This window comes from Phoenix dactylifera, chromosome 13 (assembly GCF_051530095.1).
Source record: "Phoenix dactylifera cultivar Ajwa chromosome 13, Ajwa_hap1_PhDact_Kaust_v1.1, whole genome shotgun sequence".
Lineage (NCBI taxonomy): Eukaryota > Viridiplantae > Streptophyta > Magnoliopsida > Arecales > Arecaceae > Phoenix > Phoenix dactylifera.
Genome location: NC_143202.1, coordinates 4,242,195 through 4,260,244, shown reverse-complemented (window position 1 = coordinate 4,260,244; position 18,050 = coordinate 4,242,195). Strand labels below are relative to the sequence as shown.

Here is an 18,050-nt window from a genome sequence, read left to right as displayed (position 1 = left end):
GGATGGGATTTCGAAAGAGAGAAGGGATCTGGGTTAGGAAGTCTACTCTCACTGCTCAGACCACCAGACCATCACCCAGTCCTGAGCCAGATTCAGACTACCCAGACCATCCAGACCATCCAGACCTCCCATCCACTCCTCCTGCTCCTACCACCTTTGCCGGACCTTCCTCCTCAGCTACACCATCTATGGAGGTTCGGATTGATCCAGAGCAGCTCCGAGAGCTGCGGCAGGAGATCGTCCGAGATCTGAGGGACGAGCTGCTTCGGGAGCTCCGAGGTGCGGTGCCTGCTCCCACTCCTGCACCCGTATCTTCTCAGTTGGTCCCTTCCTTGACAGCCGTGACTGACATGACGGCTCATGTACGGGAAGAGATCTACAATATCCGGAGTTTGGTCCAGGCCCAGTTCCACAGCATGAGTGAGGTCACGAGCTCCACTCGACAGATGCGAGAGGAGATAGGTCGTGACATGCACACCACCACCGAGGGGGCCGAGCACTTGTCGAATGTACTCATCGACAAGCTGGACGCACTTCAGACATCGGTGACTGGGCTTCAGGCGTCGGTGACAGAGCTCTCCACTACACATAGCAAAGCCACCACGTCTATCATCGCACAGCTTGGCCATGTCACAGATGCAGTCACCCTCCTCATGGAGCAGAGCCGATTGAGAGGAGGAGCACCATCCTCGAGAGGAGGAGCCACATCCTCGAGAGGAGGAGCCACATCCTCCAGAGGAGGAGATGCATCCTCGAGAGGGGGAGCCTCATCCTCGAGGAGGCCATAGATGTTTTTGTGTGATGTATTGTTTTACCTTACTTATTGTATGCTCAAATGTGTTCACATTCATATCAATACAATGAGTAGACATTTTATCTTCAATTATGTGCCATTTGATGTGCCATTTGTTGATTGTGCCATTGATTGTGTGTGATTACCTCCTTTTTGGTATGATGACAAAAAGGGGGAGAAATATGTATAAAATATGGTAAAATATGTAAAAGGGGAGAAATATTAAAAAAAATATGTAAAAGAAATCAATGGAAATAAATAAAACGATAAACTCTTAAAAACACACACAAATTTGTTCTAAGTGGATTCGGTACCTCGAGGCTCATTATCTCTCTTTTGGGGCTCCTAATGGAGTAATCTCCAGAATCTATTCAAGGGATATTCGGAGATTAGCTGAATCCTACTCAAGAACAAATTGACAGATTTTCCCTCTAAAAAGATAAAATTCAGTTCAAAAAAAAAAAACTTCAAAGCATGAAGAGGAAATTCAGAAAATCAAAATATAGTTGAATGCATATGTTGAGGGGGAGAATCTGAATTTTAATCAAGCTAAACCATTAATGACATATAAGCCAAACAATTGATTGCATAATATGAAGGCTTATATAATTCCAAATGAAAGGGGGAGCTTTAACTCCGAAATTTAATGTTTCACTCCTTTCAAACTTGGATAAATTAAATTATCAGACATTTGAATTCATTTATGGATTTTACTTCATTGTTTTATGAGCAATTCATTTTACATATACTCAAAGTTTTGTCATCATCAAAAAGGAGGAGATTGTGGAGTGATTGATTAAAACCCCATTTGATTTTGATGAGCTCAAAGCATTTGAGTATATCTTGTGATTACTAATGAATTCAATTGAGTGTTTCAGTGAAAAACCTGTCCAAGTGTTTCTAGACTTGGTTCATAGTATTTTGGATAAGTTAAGAAGTCTGCATGAACCAATGTCTGAGACTCGAGTCGACTCCCGAGTATCACGAGTCGACTCCAAGCGTATCAAGTTCACTGGCACGAGCTCGAGTCGACTCCAGACTAGTACGAGTCGACTCCGACTGAGAACAGAAAGAAGAACAGAAAGCTTCATCTCAGAACCTGTCAACGAGTCGACTCCTGAAGTGCGCGAGTCGACTCCAATGTTCACCGAGTCGACTCCAGGGAAGTAAGAGTCGACTCCAAGCAGTCACAGGCAGAAAAGTCAGAGAGCAGTTTTCGGGTCTGAGATTCGAGTCGACTCCAGTGGAACGCGAGTCGACTTCGATGGTTGGCAGGTCGACTCCAAAGAAGGTAAGAGTCGACTCTCAGAGGAACACAAGGAAAAAGTCAGAGAACGATTTTCGGACTCTGAGATTCGAGTCGACTCCCGCAGTACACGAGTCGACTCCGAGACTGAGCGACCATCAACAGACAGAAGACCATGTTACTGCCTCTGAGATTCGAGTCGACTCACAGACAGCTCGAGTCGACTCCAAGACAAGCTACACGTCAAAAGGCAGAAGACCAACTTTCGGAAATTGAGAGCCGAGTCGACTCCAAGGAGGTTCGAGTCGACTCCAAGACTGGATGAGCCAAACGACAGAAAATCGAGAGTTCGGGCTCTGAGATTCGAGTCGACTCCCAGGACAGTCGAGTCGACTCGAGTGGACAAAATTCAAATTTGGATCCACGGACTTCAGTGGATGAGCCGACTCCAAAAATTGCCAGGTCAACTCCAGAAGTTGGCGAGTCGACTCCAGGTCAAGACGAGTCGACTCCCAGTCAAGACGGCAACTTTAATTCAAATTTGGAACAGTTGCCGAGTCGACTCCTGCTACAGACGAGTCGACTCCTGATCGCGCGAGTCGACTCCAACCCACCAACGGTCATATTGTCAGGCTGCGCAGAGTGTGCAGAACGGCCAGAAAAAGCAGAGTAACGGCTAGTTTCCGTGGGGGTTGGCTTAAATAGCCACAGAGGACTGTAGCAAGGTAGAGAACAGATATTCCACTCCAAGCATTCAAGTTTTCAAGCTCTCCAAGTGCTCTTAAACGAAAAAGGGGAGATCTGCATTTACTGCTCCAACAACTTCTTCCCAACAATCAAAGCTTCCTCCTCCTGCATTCAAGTCGACCACTCTTTCAAGAGGAGACCGGAGTTCCAGAAGCCATACCTCTTCACCAACTTAAAAGCGTTTGAGGGCTTCTAACTCCTTTACGATTATATTGTCTTAAATCTGCTTTTTGAGAAGCTATTTTCTGTTTTCTTCTATCTCTTGTATTTACTTGATTCAATCGGGGGATTGAATCAAGGGGTTTAAGGTTGGTTGGTGAGCCAAGTTAAAACCAACGTGTGTAAGGGTTTGATTGTGAGCCCGGAAAAACAATCGGGGTTGGTTCTAGTCGGTGAGCCTGGGAAAACCGACCGAGTTCGTTGTGAGCTCGTAAAACAACAAGTTTGGTTGTGAGCTTGCAAAACAACCGGCTGTAATCCAAGGGGGTTATAGTGAAATTCCCAAGTGAGACTTGGGGAGTGGACGTAGGAGCAAGGGTTAGCTCCGAACCACTATAAAACTTTGTGTTTGTAGTGCATTGTCTCTCATCTTCTTCCCCGCACATTACTCACAGCACTAGGCTTTAATTAAATAACTTGCTATAGTTTTTAATTAATCATCCACAAAGTTTTAATTAGCCAAATTATATTAAAAACCCAATTCACCCCCCCCCCTCTTGGGTTGTCTATCTGGGCAACAGCCATGCCTTCTCAAATTTGTCAACATAGTAGAATGGTCTTCAACTTTGCTTCCCTTTGTGTCATGATGGTAAAAAGCCTTTTCCCCCAAACTAACCCATGAGCATGATGAAAGAGGACAGCCTTCTCATTGTTCATACTTTAGTTACCAAAAGCGGGTGCAAGTGCAAGAGCATAGGTACAAAAAAGAAGCTCTCATGAAACAACCTAAGCGCTGGTTCTATCCTGGCCAAGCAAGCAAAGTCAGGTAACCCCAGTGGGAAGAGAGTCAGAGGAAGAAGTGGGGTAGAGGAAGTGGTTGACTCGTCGAGCGCATGACCTAAAGACTGCAGGTTCGTATCCTGTCCCTGCCAAATCACGTAAGTGACCAATTTTCGTAAAGATTTTGAAGAGGATGTACCACACTAAATTGAAGATTCCTACTATGACTTTCATACTTCAACGCATAACAAGATTCATCACATCTCAAAGCCTCATGTCATGCAAGACACTTTTGCAGATGGTGCATTTATCTTGTCAAGTTATCTATATCAACATCCTGCAAGTCATGTTCACAAACCACATCTTCATCCATGCTTGGTCTAGGTTTATGATGGTTGGACATCATGAACTCAAAGCTCTTATACCAATTGATGCCAAAAAAATGGCGAGATAAGGAGGTAACACAAGTCTTCACTAAACACACACCCTTGAAGAATCCACTATAAAAGGGAGGAGCAAAAACAAAAATAAGGCCTCCTCCAAAAAACAACTTTTACATGGTGCAAAAATATAGCATTAAAGGGAAAAAGTCTCCAACTTTATTCTTCAAATAGGAACAAGTTCCCAAATATTTAGCCCAAATTTCTAATGGAGACAAACAATAGACTCAACTTTTAAACTACTAGAAACTAGTAATAATAATAGCTAGCCATGACTTAAAATAAAACCAATAACAAAAAATTTTGAAGGTCAAAATGAGCAGTGTTGGAATGGATTTCATGACAGAGACATCTTGGGCTTCTCCTTTAGGCTTTATTTTGAACTTTGCTTACCTGCACTTTCAGTTGGCCCTTCATATGTTTGTTTTAAATTGATCCGTGGAGAATTGTGACGTCACCTCTAATACTGAATTGGTAGAATTTAATTAAATCATTGGAGATTTATCATTTACTTTGTTCTCTACTTTAAATTCATAACCCAAACTCACGCATAGATGACACCTTCCTCGCCTCAATGAACAGTGGCTATTGAGCTATACATCATGGCTTTGTTGTGATAACCTAGCTGGATTCAGAACAAAGAGAAGAGACAAACATACACACAGACAGTACTAGGGAAATGGCATAACATGTTGACACACAAAAGAACGATGCCTTCCATTACTTTCATTCAATTTAAAAATGAAAATATATAGGGTCAAAAGTGTTCTTACAATCAAATGAAAATTCTGCTTCTCAGCCAGAGCGGGTCATGGTGTCACTGTAGTTGCTAGGGTGTCCTAATAGTAAGATGCCCAATCTACACAATGCTGCATTTCTCACAATTAAGAGATAGAAACTCAATTTTTCTTCCAACTTGATCATAATTCGAGCCCATTTATCCACCCATCACCATTATGAGGTGGACTACTACTCACAACTACCCTAACTATGAGACTGCAACTTCTTTGCAATCATAGAAGGCAGAAAAGGGGAAAAAAGACTTCATAATTACTAATCGAACCTCAGCCTTTTCCAGTGCGCTTAATGCTTCTTCCTCAACCATTCTTTCTACATTGAGATTTCCCACCACTTCCATCAAAAGAATGTGCTTGATGCTATCACCATAATGGTTCATGTTCAACAATCTTGCATTGCATATTGCGTTCATCTCAAAGGATGTTAGTGCACTTCCAGTCTTGTTAAAACTTTAAAGGCCCTTTTCTAATATGATCCTATTTATAGAAAGGAGGATTTTCCTCCCTCGTTTCTCCACATCCTTAAAACAGTCAGGGTCTACATTCGTGATTAATTTAGTTTTATATATTTATGCATAGCTTCGGCTTTCCAAGAGATGCAGCTATTTGTTTAAAATCCACTTCTACTCACTTCCAACTATCCTATTGACTTGAACAGATCCACATATGTACATAAAATTCACATTACTACTAGAAAGACCAGTTTCAAATCTCCATTCAGCTTCTTCAATATCCCCAACCCAGGCATTCCCTAAAAAAACAATATCACTCATCTTTCCCATTACCAGAAAGACATTTCAGAACTCTACCAGATCAGATCATATGCAAGCAGATTGTGCCTTGCTAATACAAAGATATGATTTTCCTCATAAGTTGTTTCAAGCATCCACTCTGTAATAAAAGTGCGAAAGGTTCGATTTTGATGGGTTCCCACTATGTATCCATAAGAAATCAAAAAAATGAAGGCATTAATCATCGCAATTGAAGCCTATTGCTCGATGAATCGAAATATAAAGCATCAAATTTTAAATTTTAGTACGATGAATAATTGCATTCTTACAAAAAAAAAAAAAAAAAAACCGGAACTGTACTTCCTCAGGCGGGTCATTGCCCTAACTTTAACTCCAATTAAAAGCCCTGAGCTTAGATGATTGGGGATAAATAGATCGGGGAAGAAGAATATTTGAGGGGCGGATAAAACCTGCCAGATGCGGCGGAGGCGCTTCTTGGCGTTGGCCTTGCGGGTGGTGGTGAGCTTGATCCTCTTCCATAGAAGACCTGGGGAGTCGTTCCGCTTCACGATCTCCAGCGTCCGCGTCCCCCAAAACGCCCCCACGAATCCACTCATCTCCCTCTCTCTCTGTCTCTGTGATGACGATGACGGAGAAATTGGTGTTTCAAATGTAGGGTTTATCTTGAGCTGATGGCCGGGCCGGGCTAAACAGCAGAAGTTAGGCCCGGTTGCTATTACCAGGCTGGGCCGGCCCGACCATCAGACTTAAATTTTTGTTTGGATATGACCAATTTTTATAGAGCTAGTTTCAGACTTGCTCACATGACTTAAGTCTCGGATACATTCAAAAAAAGTCAAAGAACAACAAGATCCTGTTTGGAAGAGCTATTGACAGTAGAACTTTTGGAAGTAGAACTTTTTAAAGTAGAGTTATTATAAAAAGTTGTTTGCTATTTGGTAACTACATTTCTAAAATACTGTAGCATTTTAACATATTTTTGGTAAACAAACTAAGAAAGTATTTTTCGTATGACAAAATGACCATAACGAACATTGCATAGTATTATACAACAAATTATAATAAAATATAATATATATTAATATATAAATATATTATATAGTATAATATTGTTATAATGTAATATAATATTATTATAATATAGTAATATAATATTGTATACTATAGCATAATAATTTAATATAATATTAACTTATTTAGCATAACATATCAATGTATTATGATATAATGTAATAGATATTATATTTATAGTATAATACAGTAATAAAAATATAAAATATTATAATATTAGCATAAATTAATTTTTCATAATATAGCATAATATTAAATTATTTAACATAACATCTCTTGCGAATTTCACTATAATTCCTCAGATTACAGCCGGTTGTTTTATAAGCTCGCAACCTAACTTGTTGTTTTCACGAGATTACAACGAACTTGGTCGGTTTTTACGGACTAGAAACAATTCGACTGTTTTGACGGGCTCACAATCCAACCCAGTTGGTTTTTCCCGGATTACCAACTACAACCTACAACATTGGTTTTCACTGGCTCACCAACAACCCTTAACCCCTTGATTCAATCCCTTGATTGAATCAAGTTACAAGATGTCAGAATAAGAGTTTAAAACAAATACAAACTTCTCAAACAAGCAGATATAACAATATAAACAAATAGAGTAAAGAGAAGAAGCCCTCAAACAAGTTTTGCAGATGAAAGAACTCGGCTTCTTCTTTACTTGACCCTCTTCTGATTTCGCACGAGGTAGAGGATCACTGAGGCAGCACACAGTTGGAGAGGAAGCTTTGCGATTCACTCAGATGCTCTCCCATTTCTTTACTTCTCCCCTTGCTCTCCTCTTGATTTTATAGCTTTGGATGACGTAGGAACAAAGATCTAGCCGTTAGAGACAAAAATAGAGCCGTTTGAGTCAAAAAAAACTAGCCGTTATGCATCCCAATCGCAATGGAATCGGCTCTTGCAGGCTTGGAGTCGACTCGGCTGAATGGAGTCGACTCGTGAATTGGAGGAGTCGGCTCGAGCACTGTTCATTGAAAATCAGCTCTTTGTCTTTTTCTGCGGGCGTTGGCTCGTGAATAGTAGGAGTCGACTCGAGCACTATTCATTAAAAATCAGTTCTCTGTCTTTTCCTGCGGGAGTCGGCTCGTGAATAGTAGGAGTTGACTCGAGCACTGCTCCTTCAAACTCCAGAGTGCCAGAGTCGACTCTGAACTTCTAGGAGTCGATTCGAGGACTATTCTTTTGAATTTTTCTTGGAATTTGCTCCTCCAACTTGAATCCTTTGAACTTGAACCTTGGGCCAATAAAGTGTGGCTTTCTTAAACTTTTCTTAAGAGCTTTTGAGAGCTTCTTGTATTTTTCCAACTTGCTATGTTCCTTACAAAACAAATTATCTTTCTTCTTGCAACATAAACATTATTAATTATACTTCAAGGTTTTGTGATCATCAAAATTAATCTTTGGGTCAGCAGTTTATCCCATGGATAACTTACATAGATATCCAAACATGCCTATGCTAGATATCCTATACATTTAAGGGATAATGTAGTTTTTGAAAACTGGCGAATGTGATGCGGGAGCATCACCCTCATTTCCTTGAGCATGGCACATTGGGTCTAGGTGTGTGAGGAAAAAATCAAGTCTAAGTTGTGGTGTGATTAAGTCCTTGTAATAAGTGATTTAATTCACAATGGGTTAGTGTCTTCGACGCCTAATTAGATTGAGTCCAAGGCTTCAAGTGGGTCATTAATTAATTAGGAGTGGCTACATGTCAAATAGGATAGAGTCCTAAGGAGTTGGATTTGATCTTATGCGGCAAGATGGAGTCCCACTTGGAGAAGACTCTTGCTTGCAGCTGAAATTTTCTTCCTATTCTCCAATCCGCACGCCAAGAAGGGCTTCCACGTGTGGCTAAGCCTCAATTGGCAAGTTGTCTAGGTGATCAATTTGGAGATTTGAATTTTAAAAAGAATCCTTATGTGGTTAGGAGTCCAAAGAAAATTTTGGTTGTAATCCTTAATTCTTTGCCAACCACCCTCTCTATATAAGGGAAGGTATGAAAAATAAAATCAGAATTTTAATGGTTGAAAATCCTTTTGCATACATGAAGAGAGACTCTTCTATTATTTGGTGCGACGTCAATAGGCTGGGGGAAAGATGGGACGCTTCTTCCCTTCATGCCTTCAAGAGAGTTGGTCTTTGGGTGAGACTCCCATAACTAACTCATCCTTATTCCTTCTTTGATCCACGCCTCCCCTTGTCACGCCCTTTTAGCTTGCCACATCAGCAACCAAGTCATCCCATCATGCCCCAAACTCCCTCAAGTTCCCCTTAGAGTCCACTTCAATTAAAATCCCAACAAATTTCATTTCAGTCTACATACATTAAGTCCAACCAATTTCAGCCACCCACTAGGATTGGTGCCCAATTTTTGTCAATTGGTCAATCCTCCTCGAGTCCAATCTAATTCAACCAGCAATCCATCTTTTTCCTCCTCCTTTCCACCCACAAATGACCCTAGCCGCCATTGACAAGGAGAAAAAAGAAAAAAAAAAATTTCTGCAACCCACCCCAACTGCGTCAATTGGTATCAGAGCAAAGATCATCATGAGCACTCGCAGTGGACGCCCCTACAATCTGGAGAGGCAACTTGCTGAAGCCATGCATGAACTCACCCAGCAAGTGGCCTCTTCATCGTTTGGGATCGCCTCTTCCCTAAGCCAAACAATCTTGCGGATGATCATGGTGTTCCTGCACACCCTGAAAATTCAGAAATGCCGTTAGGAGGAGAACCCGACGTTGAGGCTTTCTCCCCAAGGGGTCTATCACCCCAAAGACTACCTAGGGGTCAGCGGATTCCACCTCCAAGTATTTCTCGTATGGAGAATAATTTCAGGAACCCCTATGTTTATCAAAATCAGCAGGAGCGCAACGACTCCAACGAAGCTATGAAGCGAGTTCGCGTAGAAGTTGCTGATTACAATGGAAGCATGGACCCAACCCACTTCTAGGATTGGCTGATGTCCCTCGAAGATTACTTTGAGTGGTTCAGCATGTCCAATGAAACAAAGGTGTGATTCGTAAAGATGAAGCTAAAGGGCCAAGCACGCGTATGTTGGCATTGCGTTGAAGAGAAGCTTCATCAACTCCGACAGCCCCCTATGAATGATTGGAAGGAGATGAAACTTCGTCTGAAAGAGAAGTTTCTTCCCCTCGACTATGAGGAGATACACTTCGAAGAACTTCTGAAACATCGTCAAAGAAGCTCTTCTGTAGAGGAGTGCATAGCCCAGTTCCATGAGTTGATGATCCACAGCAACCTCACAGAGACAGAGCGACAGTCCCTAACTCGGTACCGATCCGAGCTGAGGGATGACATCAAAAGGGAGTTGATGATGGCACAACGATGCGCATCTTCAGTCTAGAGAAGGCATACCAACTCGCCATTCGAGTTGAATCACAACTGCAACAAAGGCGCCCTGCGCAAGCACCGGTTGCACGACGGTTTTCTAAACGCAGCAACAACCGAGGAGTTCTTTTTCCTTGAGGTAACGCCCCTGTTTTCAGATCTGAAACCTCTGTTAGTCGAAGTACATACCAGGATAGAGGTGCTACAAGAGCCAATGAAAAGGGTAAAAGATCTATGCCACAATCTATGCCATAAGGAAAGAACCCTGTTGAATGCTACAAGTGTGGCGGGCGAGGCCATTTTGCCGTCATTTGCCCCACCCGAGACCAATATTTTGTGATGATATGTAAGGAAGACGAGATCATAGGTTCTTCTGAAATTCCTCCTTCCTCTCAGGCCGCTGATGAAGAGGGAAATGAAGGGAGCAAAGAACATGAGGAAGAAGCCCCTACAGTTGAGTTAGAAGCTTCGGATCTACCCATGTGCATCGTGCGATGGATTCTTACGGGCTGCAAACAGGAGGAGAACGTGGAGGAAGATTGGAGGCGCATCAATATCTTCCATACTCACGTCGAGCATACCAACAAATCTTTAAACCTCATTATCGACAATGGAAGCTGCATGAATATCATATTCGAAGATGTGCTGAAAAAGCTGAATCTGAAATCGGTACCACATCCAAAGCCATATCAGGTAAGTTGGATCGAAGACTCTGCCATACCTATTAAACAAAGATGCTTGATCAATTTTTCACTTAGTAAGAACTTCTGAGATGAAGTATGATACGATATTCTGCCCATGAAGGCGTGCCATCATCTTCTAAAAAGACCATATCTTAAAGCTCGTTTTTTATTAGAATATTGAGGGTTTTTTTGTGGGGGTACCCCCCCTAGTGAAAGCACTGAGTACAACTTATTAAACGGAAACTACGAACAAGATCTTAGAGCTGTCTCAATCACACAGCTCCGGGATTAATGTCATTTTTTTTATGCTGGAGTCATGCATCGCCTCTTTGCACAATTTGTTTCTAATCAACCTTTTTCTTGGGTAGATTCTAGATCGTCTTTCATTTGGATAGTGAGTAGTTTTCTTAATAATAAGTCAAGTCAATCCCTCCCCCCCTTTTTTAGTCAAAAATAGAAAACCGGGCCGAACTTCTAAAAAGCAGCCCGTTATATGATTGTAGTGTCGAGTATGACGGTCAATCTAATTGTTATTCTCTATATTATGCCAACAAAAGAATTGTATTAAAGGCCCTTCAGATCATTGATTTTACCTCTGAAAATTTGATAATCCAACAGATTTTAACCATGAGGAAGTTTGAAGCTTGTAGCCGAGAAATTGGAGTCATGTATGCACTAGTGTCTAGAGAAGTTGGGGCTGAAATTTCAGAAGTTGTTCCTCCTAATTTCGAGTCTATATTGGATGATTTTTCTGATGTAACCCTTGAGGACCCTCCCAGGGAGATTCCATCGATGAGGGACATCCAACATGCCATAGATTTGGGGCCCGGTTCAAGCTTGCCGAATCTTCCTGCATACCGGCTGAATCCTAGAGAACACGAGGAGTTTCACAGCCAAGTCCAAGAACTTTTGGATAAGGGATTCATCCGAGAGAGTCTCGGCCGTGTGTCATCCAAGCATTGCTTACCCCGAGAAGGATGGGACGTGGTGCATGTGCATGGATAGCAAAGCAATCAACAAAATAACAGTGAAGTACCGCTTTCCCATTCCACGGTTAGATGATATGCTTGACCTGCTGCATGGTTCCATCATTTTTTCAAAGTTGGATTTGCGAAGTGGCTACCACCAGATCCGAATCAGACTTGGGGACGAGTGAAAGACGGCATTTAAGACCAAGGGTGGCCTCTATGAGTGGATGGTTATACCCTTTGGTCTCTCTATGCGCCAAGCACCTTCATGCGAGTTATGAATCAAGTGCTAAAATCGTACATTAGGCGCTTTGTAGTTGTTTATTTTGATGCCATCTTGATTTTCAGTCACAGCCGTAAGGAACACCAACAGCATCTTCGCCAAGTGTTTCTCACACTTCGATCAAAAAAGCTTTATGTCAACTTGAAAAAGTGTTTTTTTGCTGAATCACAAGTACCATTTTTCGGCTTCATAATATCCGATCGAGGTGTTGCAGCGGATCCGGAGAAGGTTCGAGCCATTCGGGAGTGGCCAACACCAAGCAACATCCATGAGGTGAGGAGCTTCCACGGCTTGGCTTCCTTCTACCGCAGGTTCATAAGGAATTTCAGCAGCATAGTAGCATCGAACACTAATTGTATGAAGGCTAAAAATTTTCGTTGGACGCCGGCCGCCACTAGAGCTTTTGAAGAGATCAAGGAGCATCTAACCCAAGCCCCAATTCTTCGACTTTCAAATTTTGATCAACTCTTCAAGGTCGCTTGTGACACTTCTCACATTAGGATTGGTGGAGTTTTGAGCCAAGAGTGTCATCCCATCTCCTTCTACAGCGAAAAGCTCAACGACGCCAAGCGAATGTATTCCACTTACAATATTGAGTTTTATGCTGTAGTTCAAACCCTCAAACATTAGAAGCATTACCTCCTACATCAAAAGTTTGTCATGTACACCAATCACGACTCTCTAAAGTACATCAACTCTCAAAAAAAGTTGAGTGTGCGACATGCCAGATGGGTAGATGTACTGTAGCAGTTTACTTTTATGCTGAAGCATAGGCCGGATACAAAAAATCGAGTTGCTGATGCTCTTAACCGGAAGACACATATTCTCACTCTCTTAAATGCAGAAGTAATGGGCTTGGATGATCTGAACATTTTATATCCTACTGATGTATATTTCCAGCCTATCCACACCGAAATTTCAGCAGGGAATCACCGGCAGCATTCTGATTTTTCGATCCATGATGGCTTTCTCTTCCGTGGCACATGCCTATGTGTCCCAGAAACCTCTCTTCACGACTACATCATTTGGGAGGTTCATGGAGGAGGCCTTGCTGGTCACTTCGGCCGTGACAAGACCGTCGCCATGATGGAGGACAAGTTCCATTGGATGACCCTGCGCAAGGATGTACACCGAATCATCACGCATTGCCAAACTTATCAACTCGCCAAGAGAGCAAAGTCTAATGCCAGCCTCTACTCTCGATTGCCATTGTCGAGTTTACCATAGGAGGACCTTAGCATGGACTTCGTGCTAGGATTGCCCAAGACGATAATAGGACATGATTCTATTTTTGTCATTGTTAGCAGGATCTCTAAGATGATGCATTTTGTGCCATATGCAAAAACTTATGATGCATCCCAAGTTGCTGATTGTTCTTGAAAGAGGTGATTCGCTTACATGGGCTACTGAAGACTATTGTATCTGATTGTGATGTCAAGTTCGTTAGCTATTTTTGGAAGACACTTTGGGCGAAGCTTGGCACACGTCTTTCTTTCTTCAGTGCCTATCATCCCCAAACCGATGGACAGACCGAGGTGGTCAACCGCAATCTTGGAAATCTTCTTCGATGCTTAGTCTGGGATCATGTGAAGTCATGGGATCTAATTTTATCCCATGCTGAGTTTGCCTACAACAGCAGTGTCAACCGGACCACAGGATTGTCACCTTTTGAGGTTGTTCTCGGGTTGAAGCTGTGGCAACCCATTGATCTCATTCCACTTCCCATCAACACGAGGACCAGAGAAGGTGGCGAGGATTTTGCTAGGCACATACAAAACATTCATGCTGAAGTCCAACGTCGTTTGGTCATCAACACTGAGATTTATAAACAGCAAGCAGACTTGAAGCGGCGTTCTCTAGAATTTAAGGAGAAGACCTTGTGCTGATGCGGTTGAGTGCTGATCATTTTCCCCACAGAAATTTTCAGAAGCTTCATCCTTGTCGCGTCGGTCCCTTCAAGGTACTGAAACGAATGGGACCTAATGCATATGTGCTTGAGTTGCTAGAAGACTTGCAGGTTAGCCTAATCTTCAACGAAGACTTGCAGCCCTACGAGGGTCACTATGCTAATGATGAAGATCCCCCAGTCATACCACCATCACTTCCATGACGATCAGCCCCTAAAGACACCATTGAAGACATCTTGGATGATCAGATCGTGTCCACATGCTGAAGAGGATATTAGAAATTTTTAGTTAAATGGAAGGGCAGACCAATTTCAGATTGCTCATGGTTGAAGACAGAGGAAGTCCAACGGCTGAACCTGAACCTCTACGGGCTCTACCAGTCGCAAACCTCGACAAAGTCGAGTCTTTTCCCAACTGGGGTGAATTAATGCAGTAGCATCACCCTCATTCCCTTGGGCGTGGCACATTGGGTCTAGGTGTGTGAGAAAAAAATCAAGTCCAAGTTGTGGTGTGATTGAGTCCATGTGATAAGTGATTTAATTCACAATAAGTTAATGTCTTCGACGCCTAATTAGATTGAGTCCAAGGCATCGAGTGAGTTATTGATTAATTAGGAGTGGCCACATGTCAAATGGGATAGAGTCCTAAGGAGTTGGATTTGATCTCATGCGGCAAGATGGAGTCCCACTTGGAGAAGACTCTTGCTTGCAGCTGAAATTTCCTTCCTATTCTCCAATCCGCACGCCAAGAAGGGCTTCCACGTGTGGCTAAGCCTCAATTGGCAAGTTGTCTAGGTGATCAATTAGGATATTTGAATTTTAAAAAGAGTCCTTATGTGGTTAGGAGTCCAAAGAAAATTCTGGTTGTAATCCTTAAGTCTTTGCCAACCACCCTCTCTATATAAGGGAAGGTATGAAGAATGAAATCAGAATTTAATCGTTGAAAATCCATTTGCGTACGTGAAGAGAGACTCTTCTATTGTTTGGTGCGATGCCAATAAGCTGGGGGAAAGATGGGACGTCTCTTCCCTTCACGCCTTCAAGATAGTTGGTCTTTGGATGAGACTCCCAAAATTAACTCATCCTTATTCCTTCTTTGATCCACACTTCCCCTTGTTCACGCCATCTTAACTTGCCACATCAGCAACCAAGTCATCCCATCACGCCCCAAACTCTCTCACGTTCCCCTTGGAGTCCACTTCAATTAAAATCCCAACAAATTTCATTTCATCCTACATACATTGAGTCCAACCAATTTCAGCCACCCACTAAGATTGGTGCTCAATTTTTGTCAATTGGTTAATCCTCCTCGAGTCCAATCTAATTCAACCAGCAATTCATCTTCTTCCTTCTCCCTTCCACCCACAAATGATCCTAGCCGCAATTGACAAGGAGAAAAAAGAAAAAAAAAATTTCTGCAACCCACCCCAACTGCGTCATAATGCAAGAGATCATCCACCATTCATCAACACATCCAAGCACGCTCAAAGATGATACACACAAATGGAAAAACATATGCATCATTAAGAACAATGTTATAATACAATTCATCTTCATTAGGGCCCTTATTAGAATCCTTCCCATGGTCACTCTTAGTGTGAGTTCATTAGAGACATCTGACGGTATTAATTATCAAAAACAATAAAAACATTATCCTCATGCGTTGGTGCAAGTGTCTCTGGTCTCGTGTACAATTTCAATACGTTCTAGGTTAGCACTAAATAACGTATCCTATCCGTTTCACAAAAATACAAAATGGAGAAGCTACACGGCTCTCGCACCAACATTTTCTTCTTTCTTTTGCTTTTGCCCTTAAAACATATCGAAACGTGTCCGGGCCCCGTGGCTGTAGGACGACGACGCGTCCGACTCCTCCTCCTGCTGCGGCTGCTGCCTGATCCCGGGGTCCGCCACCTTCCACACCTTGACGGATTTGTCGAGGCTCCCGCTGTACACCACCCATCTCCGGGCCCCACCCTCCGTGGGGTCCGCCTCCACCGCCAGGCACTTCACGGGCCCCGCGTGCCCCGTCAGCACCGAGAAGCACGCGTGGCCCCCACCACACTCCCTTCCCCACACGCAGATCGTCTTGTCCGCCGACCCACTGAACACCAAACTCCCCGCCGCCGCCAGGCACAGCACCGCCACCTTGTGCCCCTGCAACACCCCACCGTGGGTCAACCCGCCGCCGCTGTTCACTTTCTCCCAGTAGTTGACCACTCCGTCCGACGACCCCGCGTATACCCACCCCGCCCCGGCGTTGACCGCCAGCGCCGTCACCGCCACCTCCAGCCGCACCAGCGTCTGCTCCGCCACGTGCCGCGTCACACCCGCCTTCTTCCCCCCCTCCCGCCGCCACGCCTTCACCGTCCCGTCCGCCGACCCCGTCAGCACCAGCCCCGCCATCGCCACCACCGCGTTGACCGCGTCGTCGTGGGCGTTGACCGACTCGATGCACCGGGAGTCGGCCAGCCGCCACACCTTCAGCGTCCGGTCCCACGAGCCGGAGTACAGCAAGCTCTGGTCCTCGCTTAACGTCAGGCAGGAAACGGCGTCGGAGTGCCGGATCCACACCGCCGACCGGTGGTTGCGCCGCCGGGCCTCAACGTAGTTGCTCGGGTTGATGGAGCTCTTGAGGAAGTCCTTCAGCCGGGGGAGCGTCCCGGCGCGCTTGTGGACGCGAGGATCCTTGGGCGAGACCTTCCATACGCGAATCTTTCCGTCCTGGTGGCCGGTGAAAATGCGGCGGTCGGCGGAGATGACGATGGCTTTGACGAGGCCGCTGGTTGACTTGAAGCCAGAAAATTCCTTCTGGTTCTTCCAGACTCTTATGTTCTTGCTGTCGGAGCCGGTGTAGAGGAGGTCTTCGACGGCAGCGAGGGAGTAGATGTGGCCTTCCTCGCGGACCAGGGAGCCGACGAGGCCGGTGCCCGGGGGGAAGAGGTCGGTGGCGGGGGCGGAGTCGGCTTGGTCGTCAGTGGAAGAGAAGGGGTTGGTGGAGGACCAGGGGGAGGAGGAGGGATGATGGTGGGACCAAGGGGAGGTGTGGAAGGGTGAGCTATCGGCGGAGGACGTGGGGCCGGGGTTGGTGGTGCTGCTGCTGCGGTCGGAGTGGTACCCGGGGCTGGCGGCGGAGGCGGAGCTGGCGCGCGTCGAGAAGTCCTCCTCGCTCGTTGACTTGATGAGGGGATCGGAGTGCACGAGGGAGGAGAACTTGGATGGCCGGGGAAGACTGCTGGCCTCCCCAAAGAGAGACCGGCTCCCACGTTCGCCACCGCGAATGCTTCCACCATCGCCGCCTCCTTTCCGTCCTTCTCCCATTTAGATAGATGGGTATGGAGTGAAGGAGGGAGGAGAGCTTTTAGTGATGAAGGAAGATAGAGAGGGAAAAGAGAGAGACGAGAAGAAGGGAAGGGAAGGAGAGCTAAAGGTGGGGGAAGGGGCCTGGAAGCGAACAGAAATAGGAGGGAGGGTTGGTTTTGGAGCGGGAGGGAAGGAAGGAGGGGGTGACACGTGTAAGGAGGAGATGGGGTGGAGGCAGGAAGGATGGAGGGGACCGCGGACCTCCGCATGAGGGAAACGGTCGTCACATTTGGGGGGATTCCCTGCATGGGAAGGAGGACTTTTGTGGATGTAAGGGCATTGGAGGCAAGAAGCTGATAGTTTTGTGTTGATGGCTTCGGGAATGGCTGCCACAGGCTTTGAGATTCTTATTTTATCTATGATGTTATTCTCCCTTCTAAAGAGGGATATTGCATATGATTTTTGCTTAAAAATATTGAAGATTGGAGTATTCTTGCATTTTTCTTTTGTTGAGTGAAAGGAGAGAGTGTAGAGGGAAGGATACAATATTTATTCAAAGTTTTTGTACGCCAGTGCCATAGCCCTTCCTTTCTTTTATAGTAGAGAGGAGGCATATACAGCTCATATACAATCCGTATTTAGTCTAATCAATACAGCTTATACCTAACTATTATACAGCTAAGTTACAGTCTAACATCCTCCCTCAAACTCAAGATGGTAGCGAAGATGCCAACTTGAGTTTGCCAACCAGACCACGATGACGC

At 44.4% G+C, this 18,050-nt stretch overlaps 1 protein-coding gene and 1 pseudogene across 1 annotated transcript in view; both read right to left on the bottom strand.

The window, feature by feature from the left end:
- Positions 1–6,362, bottom strand: part of LOC103697815 (uncharacterized) — a 28,566-nt gene extending 22,204 nt beyond the window's left edge. Inside the window, exon 1 of the mRNA XM_008779754.6 lies at positions 6,164–6,362. Within this exon, the coding sequence (XP_008777976.3) occupies positions 6,164–6,310 (147 nt within the window). The 5' untranslated portion in view covers positions 6,311–6,362. The remainder of the gene's footprint in view (positions 1–6,163) is intronic.
- A 9,287-nt stretch (positions 6,363–15,649) lies between these two features.
- On the bottom strand, positions 15,650–17,448 carry LOC103696502 (protein JINGUBANG pseudogene; annotated as a pseudogene).
- Between the last annotated feature and the right edge of the window lie 602 nt (positions 17,449–18,050).